General features: G+C 40.2%; 1 protein-coding gene across 2 annotated transcripts in view; it reads right to left on the bottom strand.

Moving 5' to 3' along the window:
* SLC24A4 (solute carrier family 24 member 4) overlaps positions 1 to 16,647 on the bottom strand; it is a 108,858-nt gene that overhangs the window by 28,727 nt on the left and 63,484 nt on the right. For both annotated transcript variants that reach the window (XM_076345318.1, XM_076345320.1), the window contains exons 4-9: positions 10,021 to 10,097; positions 8,768 to 8,842; positions 6,610 to 6,694; positions 2,549 to 2,652; positions 1,736 to 1,810; positions 703 to 728 (exon numbers count right to left, since the gene is read on the bottom strand). In XM_076345318.1, the coding sequence (XP_076201433.1) occupies positions 703 to 728; positions 1,736 to 1,810; positions 2,549 to 2,652; positions 6,610 to 6,694; positions 8,768 to 8,842; positions 10,021 to 10,097 (442 nt within the window). The remainder of the gene's footprint in view (positions 1 to 702; positions 729 to 1,735; positions 1,811 to 2,548; positions 2,653 to 6,609; positions 6,695 to 8,767; positions 8,843 to 10,020; positions 10,098 to 16,647) is intronic.

Here is a 16,647-nt window from a genome sequence, read left to right as displayed (position 1 = left end):
TCAAAGAGACAAAAAAAAGTGTTAAAAGGCCATTCAAACAGCTGTATGCTTTACAAGTTTTATGTACAAGTGTGCATTAAACATCTAGTACAAGTCACATTTGTGTACACAGGATTCACATCATTAAGATGTGAATTCGGCAGAATGGGGGGGAAGCAGACTCTCAAGTTCCAATAAACATGCAAATAAAATGTAATGCATATATTTCAGAAATGTGCTATGCAGACTGAAACCATAGCTACCCTCTGAGGATTGTAACGCCAAGGCCTTTTGTCATTTCAGTGCTGAAGCACAGGCCAGGCACTCTTAGAAGATAGACTCTTCCTTTAGAGAGGACTCTTTCAGAAGATGCTTATGATTTTCGACTAGGATCCCACCTTGGACTGTTCTTTGGGACACCTAGCACCCCCACAAATGTTAACAGCCAGAAGCAGAGCAGCAGAACTTTGGTTACCCTCTCTGCACATGCGAGTCTTCAGGCCTTAAATATAGCCTATTTACTTCATTAATGTTTCCAGATTCTTAAATTTTCTTTTAGATTTCCCTGATCATCATAAAAAAATATAACTGAAGAAAATACATGGGATTTCCTAGGTGTCAAATCCAGCTCATACTCCCAGCGTGTATGAATGAAAGCAGCTCTATTTACTGATCAGTCTCATGGCAAATATGGGACTGTAAGGAGTAATTTACACAACTTACCATTCTATTTTCTCATCATATATGAACTAGAAGAAGGAAAAACAAAAGGAAACACATAAATTGACCATTTCTCTGATCTATCTTGAAAAACAGACAGATTTATTTAATAAATATCAGTCATATCTAGCCAGAAGCTACTTGAGTTTTGACCCTTTCTAACCAGAACTTTCAGCATATGGATTGTGCCCCTCACAAAGCACAAACCTTGTGAACAAAGCTTGGATCCCTCTCAGTGACTGTTATAAATACTATTTAGTAAAACAGTGTGACCATGTGAAAGATAGACAGATATGCACACATGTACCCACACGCTGTGTGGTGTAAATGACAGCAAAGTCATGTATTCTGAAGAGACCTAGCTCCGGGTCCTTTTAACAGCTAGACTAGTTTTAGCAGAAAAGGCAGCCATTTTACTTCTGCTCTTAGGTGGTTATACACATTACACTCCACCCTATATAACCCCTGTAACTGAATGGGCAGATAGTGATCCATATTTACTACAAAACAAACTACGTGGATTCTTCCCCTCCTTGCCACCAGACACAGTAAATGCGTACGTTCAGGAACTACTACACTGCTCTAGATGAACAAAGTGGTATCTCACTTGTGCTCTATTTAGAAAAAATTATCCAGAACCTGTGAAATAAAATTACTGTATAGAAGCAAGAAACAGTCACCTTCCCCATTTAAAATAGAGTTGCAGCTCAAAATTTTTCATCTCCACAACAAGCAGTCCCCTAGGTCAGAAGAGTGCGCTAACTGCACTGTGTAACAGTAGCCTGCTAGCCTGCAGAACTTTACAGACTGTAAGTGCAAAATGAATGGACATTGATGGACATTATGGACACATATTCTGTGGGGCTGTATGAAGTTTTCATATTTGGATCATATTGTGGAGCTGAGCCCTCACTTCCAGATGTCACTAGAACTAACGAGGAAAATAATTGTTTACCAGTGTTTATCAATGGTTAGCAGGCTGGTCCTCCAAAAATTCAAGCAACGAAACACATTAATTGATAAGAGAACTACTTACAACAATAAGTACGATCACAGATATCGTGTAGTACACAGAGTCCCGGAACACAGCCCACCGGGTGAGACAAACCACCTGAAAAATATCACACCTTCAGCCAACAAAAATACACGATTTTAAAGACAAAACAAAAGCCTCTATCTTGTAATCACTTAGGTGTGTGAGCAGAATTATTATTAGCAATGATTCTGGAACCAATCGCAGTTTTATGCTAACAGGAAGACATATCAGTCTGTTAGACAATGGATCTATAATAACCACCAGTAACAAAAATAATATAGAAACTTCCATTAATGAAATACATTTCTTACTAATGATATTTTAATTAGTCATATTTTCAATTGTAAAGTACAATTTATCGTACCATTGCAAATCAATGGTTCCCACTTCATTATATTTGTGGATATATCGGACTTAATACCTGAGAAATATGATACACAGTCTAACCATCTACTGACTAGATGGAGCAAATCTCATGCTTGCATCCTAGATTCTTCGAACACCATCAGTACCAGGAAGGATTAGCAGATGCCACTGATCAGTTGTATTGTATGAACTGAACACAGTATTGTATGAAGAGGAGCCATTTTCCTCTGTATGCTACATGTTTAGAGTGCTTAAACTACAGCTGAACTTTTTGGAAACATTTGCTATTTGTAAAGCATTTGTAAATTTTTTCCAACATTTCACATTTTTCACTATGCCAGCTCATTTTTGTTTTTGACTAACACTCCTTTTTTTTTTAATATTTGCCCATGGAAACCCCTAAATTGTAAGCAATTGAACTCCATAAAGATTAAGTATCTTACTAACCTGTCCTGCAAACATTCCACAGACACCAATAATGCAGAGGATGTTGAAAACTGCTGAACCGACAATGGTCCCTACTCCTACATCTCCATGAGTGATAAATACACCTGCAGAGGGAGGAAAACAGGCATCATTACCTCTGTCATTTCATTTTAGGTCACAGGCAATTACACAGAAACATGTACTACCTGAGAAGATTGTTTGAAAGTCTAACCAAAACATGTTTCATAATAAATGCTCACTTCTCTCTGGAGTATTTTGTGCTTGTAGTTTAGCTAGCAGCTCCCCATTTTTGGCTTCTGACTCGAACAGACAACCAGGATTCAGACTTAACCTGTTCTAGTATCGACTTTCAGATTTCCCTTAGTACTGAACCCACCTATGCCTCAGATATCTATCTGTAACATAATTGTATCAGAATGACAAAAATTAATGGCTGGAGTGGACCTCCAGAGATTATCTAATGTAATCTTCAGCACTGAAACAGAACCAAAGATAATGTGAATGCACTACAGAGCTGTATCTATTTGTACTTTAAATATTTCACTAAAGGGAGCCTTAAAGGCTTACACTCACTGCTTTTTAATACGTTGGACGTGAGGCTGTAGTGCATTCTTTTAGACTGTATGTCCCTAAAGTTTGTAAAAATGTCAGTCGGGGTAGTAGCAGAAAGCCTACTAAGGCTTTACTAAAGACAGATTTATCAAATTTAAGCCACTGTGCTGCTAGAAAGCTATGACCTAGTTGCCATTACTGAAACTTGGTGGGACAAATCCCATGACTGGAGTGTGGCTATCGATGGCTACAGGCTGTTCAGAAGGGACAGGTGATGAAAGAGGGGTGGAGGGGTTGCCCTCTACATCAAGAAATGGATAGATTGTGAAAAGCTGTCTCTGTAGAATACCCACGAGCAGATTGAAAGCTTATGGGTAAGAATTAGAGACCAAGGCAACAAAGGGAACCTTGTGGTTGGTGTCTACTACAGGCCGCCTGATCAAGGGGAGCCTATTGACAAAGCCTTCTTACTCCAGCTACAGGAGGCATCGCGCTCGCAGGCTCTTGTCCTGCTGGGGGACTTCCAACCACCTGATGTCTGCTGGAAAAGTAGCATGGTGTGCTGTAGGCAATCCAGGAGACTCCTGGAGTGCACTGAGGATAACTTCTTAAGCCAGGTAATAGACAGCCCTACCAGAGCGGATGCGATACTGGACCCGTTGGTCACCAATGCAAGTGATCTAATGGGTGACATCAAGATTGGAGGCAGCTTGGGCTGCAGTAATCATGCACTGGTGGAGTTCACAGTCCTGAGGGATATGGGTCAGGCGAAGTAAAGTCAGGACCCTAAATTTTAGGAAAGCAAAATTCCAGCTGTTCAAGGACTTAGTCAATAGGACCCCCTCAGAAACTGCCCACAGGGACAAGGGAGCAGAACAGAGCTGGCAGATCTTTAAGGATGCTTTCCATAGAGTGCAAGAGCTCTCAATCCCCAGGTGTAAGAAATCAGGAAAGGAAGGCAAGAGACCGGCATGGATGAGTTGAGACCTGCTGGTCAAACTAAAGGGCAAAAGGAAATTCACAGGCAGTGGAAGCAGGGACAGGTATCCTCGGAAGAGTATAGGGACGCTGCCCGGTTGTGTAGGGATGGCGTCAGGAAGGCCAAGGTGCGGCTGGAGCTGAACTTAGCAAGGGACACAAAGAATAATAAGGGCTTCTATAGGTATGTCAGTCAGAAGAGGAAGGTCAAGAAAGCGCACCCCCTGTGATGAGCAAGACTGGCAAACTGGTAACAACAGATGAGGAGAAGGCTGAGGTACTCAACAACTTTTTTGCCTCAGTCTCCACTGGCAACCTCTCTTCCCACACCTCTCGAGTGGATGGAACTCAAGGCAGGGACTGGGGGATCAAAGTCCCTCCCACTGTAAGAGAAGGATCAGGTTCGTGACCACCTGAGGAACCTGAACATACATAAGTCTATGGGACCTGACGAGATGCATCCCAGAGCCCTGAGGGAATTGGCTGATGTAGTTGCCAAGCCACTCTCCACGATATTTGAAAAGTCACAGCCGTCAGGTGAAGTCCTTGGTGACTGGAAAAAGGGAAACATTGCACCCATTTTTAAAAAGGGTAGAAAGGAGGACCCTGGGAACTACTGACCTGTCAGCCTCACCTCTGTGCCTGGGAACATCATGGAACAGATCCTCCTGGAAGCTATGCTAAGACACATGGAGGACAGGGAGGTGATTCAAGACAGCCAGCATAGCTTCACCAAGGGCAAGTCTTGCCTGACCAACCTAGTGGCCTTCTAGGATGGAGTGACTACATCAGTGGACATGGGAAGGGCTACAGATGTCGTCTATCTGGACCTCTGTAAGGCCTTTGACACGGTCCCCCACAACGTCCTTCTCTCTAAACTGGAGAGGTATGGATTTGATGGGTGGACTGTTCGGTGGGTGAGGAATTGGTTAGATGGTCGCATCCAGAGGGTAGTAGTCAACGGCTCAATGTCCAGATGGATATCAGTGACAAGCGGTGTCCCTCAGTATCGGGACCGGTACTGTTTAATATCTTCATCAGTGACATAGACAGTGGGATCAAGTGCACCCTCAGCAAGTTTGCAGATGACACCAAGCTGAGTGGTGCAGTCGACACGCTTGAGGGACGGGATGCCATCCAGAGGGACCTGGACAAGCTGGAGAAGCGGGCCTGTGTGAACCTCATGAGGTTTAACAAGGCCAAGTACAAGGTCCTGCACCTGGGTCGGGGCAACCCCTGGTGTCAATCCAGGCTGGGGGATGAAGGGATTGAGAGCAGCCCTGCCCAGAAGGACTTGGGGCTACTGGGGGATGAAAAGCTGGACATGAGCCAGCAATGTGCGCTCGCAGCCCAGAAGGCCAATCGTATCCTGGGCTGCATCCAAAGCAGCGTGGCCAGCAGGTCCAGGGAGGGGATTCTGCCCCTCTACTCTGCTCTGGTGAGACCCCACCTGGAGTACTGCGTCCAGCTCTGGAGCCCTCAGCATAAGAAAGACACGGACCTGTTGGAGCAGGTCCAGAAGAGGGCCACAAAAATGATCAGGGGGATGGAACACCTCTCCTATGAAGAAAGGCTGAGAGAGTTGGGGTTGTTCAGCCTGGAGAAGAGAAGGCTTCGGGGAGACCTTATTGAGGCCCTGCAATACTTAAAGGGGGCTTATAAGAAAGATGGCGGCAAACTTTTTAGCAGGGCCTGTTGCGACAGGACAAGGGGGAATGGCTTTAAACTAAAGGGGGGTAGATTTAGACTACATATAAAGAAGAAATTTTTTACACTGAGGGTGGTGAAGCACTGGCACAGGTTGCCCAGAGAGGTGGTGGATGCCCCATCCCTGGAAGCATTCAAGGTCAGGTTGGACGGGACGTTGAGCAACCTGATCTAGTTGAAGATGTCCCTGCCCACGGCCAGGGGTTTGGACTAGACGACCTTTAAAGGTCCCTTCCAACCCAAACTATTCTATGATTCTATGAAATTTGCTGCTTTCCCCCTTCTCTATCAGTGTAATCCTGTGTCCTTCCTTCTCTTAATAGGTACTGCTTTTGCCATTTAGACCTCCTCTCTATACCAATAATCTTTAATATTTCAGAGATTACCTCAAATAATTCTGTACGTAATGTACACTATGTCCTTCTGCCTTTAAGAAATCTGACTTATCTATACATTCATTTGTTCTTTTCCCATGTTCCCTGTTCTCCTACTTCCTTGCTAAAATTAATTCCCTTTATTTGTGAAGAAAAAAGCCAAAGAGGCATCAAATATCTCAAATTCTCTCTCAGGGGACTGCAATAAATTTCTTCTTTTACTTCCCATGTTCAGAATCAGCCATTCCTCTCTGTGTTTTGAGAGGAGATTCACAGTTTCATGAGATATTTTGAGTAGTTAATTATACCATGAACCACAGACCAGCTGACAGCTGCAATTCCTGATTATAAATTGACAGAAGAATGGTAGTACTTTTGGGTACCTCTGCTTGATCTGCTGCTGATTTTTTAACAGCAGATCTCATAAAAGCTAGTGTGTGGGCTCCATACCTATAACAGATGCAAACAGTTCTGGAGTGGAGCTCCCTGCTGCCATGAATGTGGCTCCAGCAACATCTTCACTCAAATGTAGTTTCTGGAAGAAAAGCATTGGTAATTTCAGCACTGCTACAGTATTTACATTGCACAGTTCTACAGCTGCAAAGATAGAAGCTCTTCATTTTCTGGCCACAGTGCTGTTAAAGGATGAACAGTCACTACGATACAAAATTAGACACTGCCTTTTGAGAAAGCAAATATACTTTGGGCAAGTAAAATGTTTATACACTAACTCAGTGAAGCGTCAGATAAAATTACCTACTTCATATATAACTGAATAGCCAATTGTGGCTTACATGTAGCTGATTAGAGAAAACCATCTCTGCAGATTCAAAAAGATTGTAAACATCTCAAGTTGTTTTCATTATTTTACTTTTGGAACTCTAAACACAATCATTCAAGAATTAAGGGCAACTCTTGGGGCTTCTAAAATTTGAAAATAAAAATCCATAAGAGAAAAATATAACCTCTGTGAATAAATCTTACAAACAGCAGGCCTGATTCTGGCTTCACTTTACAGCTGTGTTAATCAAAAGTGAGTCCTCTGACACAGACAAAATTAGTCCAATTAGACACAGAGAGGCCTGTGTACTGTAGAGAGATCTATTTTTATGACAGTGTCTCTTAAGCTCTAATAGGATATAGATAACTTAGAGCTCTCAGACCAGCAGAAACATGTGTAGCTCCACAAGTGGGCTGCATCAATTTAATACTGTCTGAAGATCTTTCCTTTGAACTACAAAGAAGGTTTTATGGAGGAGCTTTTTCCTTTTTGAGAGTCTCTACACTCATCTTTAGTACTTTATTTTTCTTCCAAGGACAGAAAAGTGATTAGTGACAAAAGGACCAGTACAGAAATCCTGTATTTTTCAGGCATTATGCAACATTTTGAGCTGATGAAAATGGCATCCTATAGAACTCGACAAAACATAAACACAAGCCCTTACTGTACCTTTTGATCTATTACCAGTCATACTGTTACAGGAGCTCAAACCTAAGTGTGCTATCTGAATTCTTCTTAGCTGTTTCAATGTTCAGCAGAACATGAGACAAGAAGCAAAGATTTTATGAAGGATCAGTGACAACTTAATTGGTACAACCCAACTGGTACAACTTAAATATGGTGTATAAGGTGCATGCTGAAGACAGAACATCTGAAAAGGGAAAGAAAAGATCCCTATTGAGTATTTTACTATTATTGGCCGCCTCCCGAATCTTCTATTTGTTCTTCTATTGATAAGCATAAGTACATAACTGAGTAACACTAATAGGAATTTAGTACATATATCCACAGGAAAATAGACTTTTTAACAAGCTACAGGCGTTTTTCAGAAAATGGTCAGACACATTTTTGTGACAAAGCAAAGAAGATGAGATTTTAATTTTGCCCTCAAAAAGGAATTAAAATCTGGTTTTGTATTTTGTATTCATTTTGTAGCAGTTCACCAAAGCCTTACCTAACACAACATTTACATGCCAAGTATAAATTCTACCCTGTCCCGATCAACTCAATTAGAATCCTACATGTAATTTTGCAAAGTCTTCTCAACAATTATGTAAAGGAATTACATGTATTTACTGATTTTTTGCATATAAAATATGTATTCTCATTCCATATCAAACCAAGGTACATACTTTTCTCACGCATTCTCCCTTTTCTCACTTTTCTCCACTTTATGCTAGGACCACATACACTTGCTTTCTCCTTGCTGATACAGTGGTAGATGTGCAATAAAATTTGCATAGCCAACACATTAATTTGTCTATGTATGCTTTCTTTTCACAAGTGAATTTTAAAACTAGGAGTACAATACTAAACCCAACTCATCCATATGTCATATCCATCCTAGCTACATGCTTCAGGTATTTAAGAGTGTGTTTTGCATTTCTGATCTCATTAAATCTTTCATTTTTTCTCCTTGAGTGTGGCCAGGGGGACCAATGTGCCCAGATCACAGCTTCATTTTTTGATGGGAAGCTCAAATCATTTGAAAAGGACTGAGGCAAAAAAGTTGACAGGAATGAACTCCAAACAATGATGGCACAAAATGTTTGATTCTAATATTCTCTAAATAAATTTCCAGAAGAGGAATAAAGTTCTTTAACATACCTCACAAATTTTCTCTAAGGATGGAACAAAGAAGTCATCACATACTATAGCCAATGCATAGAACATATAAAGAGCCTGTAAAGAAAATAAATTCAGGAAATACTTCAGATTTTTCCTGTTCATGAAAAGAGGAAAGAAGGCAATGCTACATTTATTCAGACTAGCAGAAATATATAGCCTCATTGTTTATTCCATTCCAAATAAAAATCCCTCTGCTGATCAATTTATGGCATAAAAACAGATTCTTGAATGTAAGATTAAGTTTAGAACAAGAATGTTTGCCAGACCCTAGAATATGAAAGGTACCCCAGTTTGACAGAATAGAGTGCCACAACAGACTTCATATAAAGGAAAGTAACGGGTAAGGCTTACAAAGTTACATAGTCATCATCTGTATTTTCAATTAATTATCAGACCAAGTAATTAAATAGAAAGTAACACCAAGTTGATTAACAATACTCAAGAAATAATCACACCTGGAAGTAAGCAGACCCATGGCTCACTGCACCAAACCTCTCAGGAATGATCCTGGTTCCCTGCATACATGTGATTCTCCCACTATCTTATGTGGCTTTATGTGCTGTGCTCATGCAGTGGGCCTAATCCTGCTGTTGTCCATCAAACACAACTCCTTTTTACTTTACTTTCCCTGTGCTGGGAATGGAAAACTGGAGCCCGCAGGCCTTACTTGTTTTGTTTTTTCTACGATAAACCATAAAACACCACATGACATTTTCTATAATTCTTCAGGGTTGTGGGTTTTTTTATTACAATTGCACCTTTTGCATAGAGGCACAATAGGAAAGAAAGAGAATCACGAATCTTCCACATCATGCTCAACGTCATCAACAAAGGAATCCCAAACCCTGTTTATGCAAGATGAAATACAAATACTAGTCTGTGATCCATGAGGCCAGGATTTTATCTCCAAGAGGATGAATGCATAGGCACGGCAAATTCAGACTTGCAACATTTTCTTAAATAAATCATAGAATCATTTATATTGGAAAAGACCCTTAAGATCACCGAGTCGAACCACTAACCTAACACCACCAAGTCCACCACTAGACCATGTCCCTAAGATGTTACCTTTTGAGCATTTGTACCCAGACATATTAGAGATACTGAAATCAAAATATTAGAAACTTGTTGATATATACAAAGCTCTATTTAGTAAGGCCACTAAGATGTTAATCATCTTACAAGACAAATAAAAGGAAAACAAAAATGAAGCACAGTAGAAGAAAACTTACAGCAATGATATGAAGCAGAACTCCTCCTTGCTGCCGTTCTTTAATTGTAAATACATCTTCAGGAAATTCATTAATGGCTGAAAGAGAAATACACTTTTTTTTTTTTTTTTTTTTTTAAATTTTGCAGCATCTATAAACGGAAGACTGAAAAATAAGGATGCATCTGTAGACATACATGACCAAACATGAGTGCATCTTCCAATTTATTACATTATAGCTTGCCACCTCAGAATCTCTTTTCTGCTCTGTAGAAAAAACAGAGAACTGATACTTAGGTGTTATTAATTATCATCATTCCAGTGACTTAAACTAACCTCCACTGTACGAAGACTTTCACATTCTTAATGCCTTATTTTTACTATCGCCTCCTCTGTGTCTCCTCTAAATATATTTCCAAAGTGATAGGCACAGGCACAAAACCTCATCCTGAAATAATATTCCTGGCTTTAAGTGTGCCTTGCCTGAAAAATTATGCAATGGTTGTAACCTTCCATCAGGTTCTTAACTATAAAACTTCATAGGGCTCCACAGTCTTGCAAATCGTTTCACAAAGATTAAAGTGATTCCAAGTACTTTCTCCAGAAAGTCTACTATTTAAATCTGGTGAAGGAAAGAATGAAACAGAAGGTGGACAATAGGAATGTGCAAAGACATGAGTTTTGGGATTATTTCTGGGTGACAGTGAAGTTGTGTGGAACTCAGTTAAATGATCTACGTTCCACACAAAGGCAACAGAGAGAAAAAAAGATTCCAGATGATGGAGAAAAAGACAGCAACTAAATCAAAGGCCTGAAGCAATATATGAGATAAAGAACATTCAGGTTGACAAGACAGGCAGGGATAGAGATCTACACTGCCTCAGACAGAGTCTGGGAAGTTTAAGGGTGAAAATTATTTCAGCCACTGGAATCCAAATGCACTGAAGTCATTAAATTATTATTCAGAAAGAGATGTTCTTTTTTGCAAGGAGTTGTAGATGTAGGTTGACAACAAGATAAGCTCCAGAAGGTTCTTATGAACTTACTCTGTTTTTTCCTTAATGACCACTACCATAAATGTATTATTTTTGAATTAATACACTGGCAGCAGGCAGTGTTTAAAACCTTATATACATAAATCATAGCTTCCTTTCAAAAGTCAAAGTTATCATTTTACAAAATCTCTCTAAATCCTCCAACCTAATATTTGAAAGCCACTATAGTTTTGTTTAAAACTACTAACGGTCTATAAAATATTTAGCATAAAATAGAAGTTCATCAACAATGACTGACTGCAATTCCTTTACTGATTTTCATTAGGCTTTTCAATAAGACCTGTTCTTACTGTTGTATTCTGACTGGAACTGAGATCAGCACTTGATATGTTGAATAGGGTTTTCCCAAGATATAGGTGCATCTTTTCTTTTAAATCTCAGACAACAAAAACTGTATAAATCTATACTAAATTTTGCTTAGGTACTCCTGAATGTGATTTCCTACTCCTAGGTAAATGTTCTATTCCTGGTCCTTCTTCTGTAATTACCAGGAAAAATGAAAGCAATAGTGGATATAAATATACAAATGCATCAGCACAATAGCACAATAATACCTAATCACTCATTGAATTATGGAATACCATTCAAGGGTATGCAGAGTACTTCAGTGCCTAAAGACCATCAGCACACCAGTGTTTAGCAGGACTAGCTTCAAGAAAGTGGATCTGGGTTGCTACAGAACTCCAGAGTCTTCAAGGGCGGTGATTTGCACTGTAGAGAGACTTGTGACCTTATGAAAAAGTCTGAGAAAATAGCATTGCTGTACAAATGCAAACCACACCGTAAATAAAAGACATTTGCCTATTGAGCCAAACAAATTCCAATACTTCTAAGATCAAAATATGTGAATAAAACATGTTCCTTTCTGTTGGTTTTCATCACTGTTACCCTCAAACAAGGACAAGGATAGTGGAAATACACCTAAGTGCAAGAAAACTGGTTGCATTGCAGTTTTGAGACACTGTATTTAGAGTTGACATTCTTACTCTTTTACTGGAAGACAGTGCAGGATAATCCACAAACTATCGGTCAAGATGCAGCAATCTGTAATGCTTTTATCTACAAATAAACTTTTTAAGATGCCAACAGCACCTTATATGCATATAACAGCCAAGCAGGTTCCCTGTAGTAAAATACTGCTATATATAGTAATATAGAAATATGTAATATAGTAAAATACAGTAATATCATTTCCCCCATGTAGCAATCAGGGAGGAATACCCTTCTGGAATAATACCAGAATACCATCAAATTTAAGAACTTCTTGTCAGCTATACTAGCTGCCAAAAGCAAAATTTCTTAGAGGAGTTATTCCCTACCACATGAAATAAAGTATGGCAAAAAATTAATCAGCACCCAAAGCGTGTGGTTTTAAATAAATTCTGCCCATTAACAATTAATATTAACTAAAATGATTAATAACTAAAAAAGCATTAAGGAGACTTCTCCTTTGGGAGAAAAGACCCAGAGCTGCATCTTATGTATGCTGGCATCTTATACAATATGGTTGTTCTTGCATCACTGGCTAAAATACCATGCCCACATGGATGTATTCAGGACATGTATACTGTTTTTCTTACCGCATCCCCCATCTGTCCTCTGTCTCCTCTATTCAAGCCATGGCTGTGAGAATACACGTATTCCAGCAATGCACTAGGACAGCAGAGACCAGAGCCCTGGCCTGAGTCATGATAACATGGCCCTGCACATGGGGTACATCTTTTCACATAATCTGATGCAAACGTTTGCAGCTCCCCATCACAGGTGCTGTGCCAGGAGCACCATCCCCCTTACTGCCACCGTATAGCAGAGGGAATATGTGCCTGTCCCATAACTTGGCAAAACGGATGTGTCATCTAGGAAGCTATTACCTACCTGGTAATCTCATTTAGATGACTGTAAAATATTTCACAGTATAACATTAAAAATGGTTAAGTCAGTATAAACTGAAGTTTCAAGAAGCATGAATAAAAATCACTATCTTTCTAATGTGACCTTACTTATTTGAAGTTAATACTAAACAGGAAATCAGAAGACCAGAAGATGTCAAAGGTAAGAGCCAGAAGACAGAAATGAGCCCAGGCATCTGATCACCAAGCAAAAGCAAACCAGCTTCACTGCAAGCCATCTTGCTTCATATATAGTCTGGTGATGTAGTATTCGTAATAACTACTTGTAATAAATATCTGCTTGCCTCACAGAAGTAATTTTAAATGAATTAACATGAAGACAGCTTTTCTCAAAGATAATGCTCCTCTCTACACAGAACTCATGTCATGCAATTTTTCTCACACAGAGACACTACAAAATCTTTAAAAGTCAGGGAAATGAAGCAAGGCTCTGGAGCTTGGTAAGTAAGATTTCTTTCCTAAGGAAATGGCCACCTGCCAGTGATTTCCAAGGTAAAGTTTGGAGTTTTTCAGTATAAGCATTTGCTGTCTTTATGGCTTTATTATCCTGACAATCACAGGTTTTGTATAATTGTCATCTATAAATTCTGTATACCTTATCTACATGCACTGTTCTTTATTTACTCGTTGTATCGTGGTTTTAATATTTTAAACAAAGATTTGTTTTTCTTACCTACTGCTATGATAACCTGGTTGCTCAGGAAAAGGCTGTTTGGATTCCCTTGGCTCCTAGCTTAGGCCTGGGAATCAACATCACTTAACTGAGAGGGGCAGTGGTATTCCATCATCTGTATAAGCTGACAGAGGGGAGATGACACTATCACGGAGTTTGAGAGAGCACAGTCTGCCCTCATGGTACAATCTGATGTGTGTGCGCAGCAAGGCACCACTCTACTTCATGCAGAGATATTTTCTCATGTACGGGAGACTGAGCTATCTGGCAGCCCGAGTGGGAGCTACAACTCCTCGGCTTCTACTGAAGAGAGACAGAACAGATGGGAGAAGGAGAGGAAATGAAGAGCAGTACATCTAATGGGGCTAACCTTTGCCAAAAAAAGGAGGGGAACATACACCAATCATCTTAAAATCAGCTAGAAATACAGAAATATTTATCCTGCTGGTACTGTTGCAAACCCATGGCTCCTGCAGCTCATCTTATCAAGCACAGATTTATTGGGGGGGAAGGGAGGGCACCAAGAAAGCCAAATCTATATTGGAACTGTCATCATTCTGCAGCTCGTTCCCTCTCCCCAGTCATGAAATAAGTCGGGAAACAAAAGCAGCTTATCCAGCCACGACTTGGAGAGGACACCACCACCTTTTTCACTGAGTGATGGAAACAAAAAATCCTGGATTATGCCATGACAGAAAGAATGATTCACCTTTGATAAAAAGCTCTGGCTGAGTTGTCTGTGGCTAAAGAGCTACACAAGGTATGCAAGTAGCATGTCTCAGAACAGAATATAAGGGCAGCTGCACAGCTTAAGCTATCTGCATGGCTCTGGACTGAAGATCTGGTATGCAGCAGCTGGGGTAACCCAGGCATGCCAGTGACACCTGCCTGGACTTAGGCTATTACCGGATTACTTCTGGGTACCATCAGAGCATTGTTCCCATATGCCCTATGCATACTGTGACAGGCAGTCTGCCAATGAAGTTAAGTTTCAAAATCTCCTAAGCCTGACAGAACATCTCAACAACCACGTGGATCTGTGGTTTTATAACCTGCCTCAACATGTGATTTCTTCACCTTATCAGCAGTTGATTTACTCACAGAGGCAACAAACATGCCAACTCTTAATACCTGCTAAGCGTTCAAGCCTGTTACGACTCTTAAATTCTTCCTCACAGGGAGAAGGGAGCTGTAGCTGTTTGAAAGGACACACACAATCGGCTCCACTCTGCCTTTGCAGGAAGGGGGTTAGGCAAATGATGTACACAGAAGCCCACTTCTCCTTCTAATGCCTGCATCTTGTTCCTCTGCCCGTGTTCCTCTGTCCCTTCAGGTCGTGTTACATCTACAGATTGCAATACCTACCCCTTTGCCCTGGCATTCAGGCGTTGTTGGTCATCAGACTCACCCAGGGCAGAGGTATAAAGGGAAGAAGGACAGACGGAAGACAAAATTACATACTTCCACTTTTACCCCCTCTATAGTCACATTCACAAGCCAGCTTGAATATTTCAAATTTGTGTCATTTGTTTAAGCACTGCATGCAGCTTGAGGCACCTCTGCACTTAGTGTATTTCTGCTTATGTGCAATTCCCTTTTCACATTGCAGAGCCTCATCTTCCTAAGGCCTGGTGTTGCGTTCATGCACATGTATTTGTGCCTCAGTGATAGCAAACAAACTCCTCACTGTGTGCAGAAATGAGCTTCTTTATACCTGTCAAGCAAATGCATGCATTGTAACCTGGTGTCAGCAGTAAAATGTCAACATTTGTGCACTAAGAGTTGAACTTGCAACAGTCTTCACGGTACTGCAACTTGCACTGATTTATAATTCTGTACTAATATAATCTGTTAGAAGATTTGAGTGAAAGCCAAAAAATCATCGCTTCTTTCAACCACATCTCCCTGAATGCAGGGGTCCTATATGAGCTGAGTTGCAATGAATGGGATAAGTATGTCTTAGAATCACCCTTGCTTTCAAAACGTTTGTGGCTTTGGCCCACACTGTTCTTCAAAATCAGTGCACTGGGAAGATTTTTACAGAAAGAAGGTTAGCCACTTTGAAAGCATCCTGATGGCAATGGGAGAAATTCCTCCCATATTCTCTTTGCCACCGATGTCAAGAGGGTCAGTCCCATCACATTTCACATATTAGCTCAGGTGCTGAAGTGGCGACAGTCTCAGAAATGGCTGTGGTGAGCTCAGTACAGCCAAACAGACCTGTAGGAAGTCTCGGGGAACGGCATAATACACTCATCTGATCCTCTTGCATAACCTATGCACTGTCAGTATTGTGACAGCAATTGTGTACTTTAGAAAAGAAGAGCAGGGTTGCTTCTGCTCATAGAAAAGTATTGACTTGTTTTAGTTATGTATTCCACTGTTAACACTGCAAACAAAGTCAACCCGAAGATCATATTATCACAGTGAAACTAGTTTACTCATATATAAAATGTGTCATATGAAAGTCCTCCTTTTTAATACTACTTCCCAAATTAGATATAAATTTTAAGTCATTAGAAAATCATAAATGTGCTATAGTACATTAAAGCTGTATTTTTTACAGAATTACAGAAAGCCTAAATTCATGAAAAAAAAAAATCACATACATCTCAAATTTTAAAATAACCCTGTCTAACACCACAAGCTAACATGCCCTTAACTCTGAATTGTCAGTGGAGAAAATGGTATACTCAGCAAGTGCTTTTATACATGAAAGCTGGTAACTTAAAAACGTTACGAGGAACAAAGAAGAAACAAAAGAACAATTCACTGATAATCCTGGATACCATCCAGAAAAAATAGGAATTACCAAGCTTTAAGCTCCCATTCCCATTAGACAGCTGTTTCCAGTTTTCTGTAGCAGGATGACATAGATTTTCCCTCAAATACTCAGTTCAGCTCCTGCTGGATCCTATACTAACACCAGTGTTAAAGCAAATCAGGAACAGGCTATTCAAAGAAATGCACACGTTTACCTGAAAAACTCTGCAAGGAAATTACTTTAGAGA

This window comes from Aptenodytes patagonicus, chromosome 7, assembly GCF_965638725.1.
Source record: "Aptenodytes patagonicus chromosome 7, bAptPat1.pri.cur, whole genome shotgun sequence".
NCBI lineage: Eukaryota > Metazoa > Chordata > Aves > Sphenisciformes > Spheniscidae > Aptenodytes > Aptenodytes patagonicus.
This window is presented reverse-complemented; position numbering and strand designations above follow the sequence as displayed.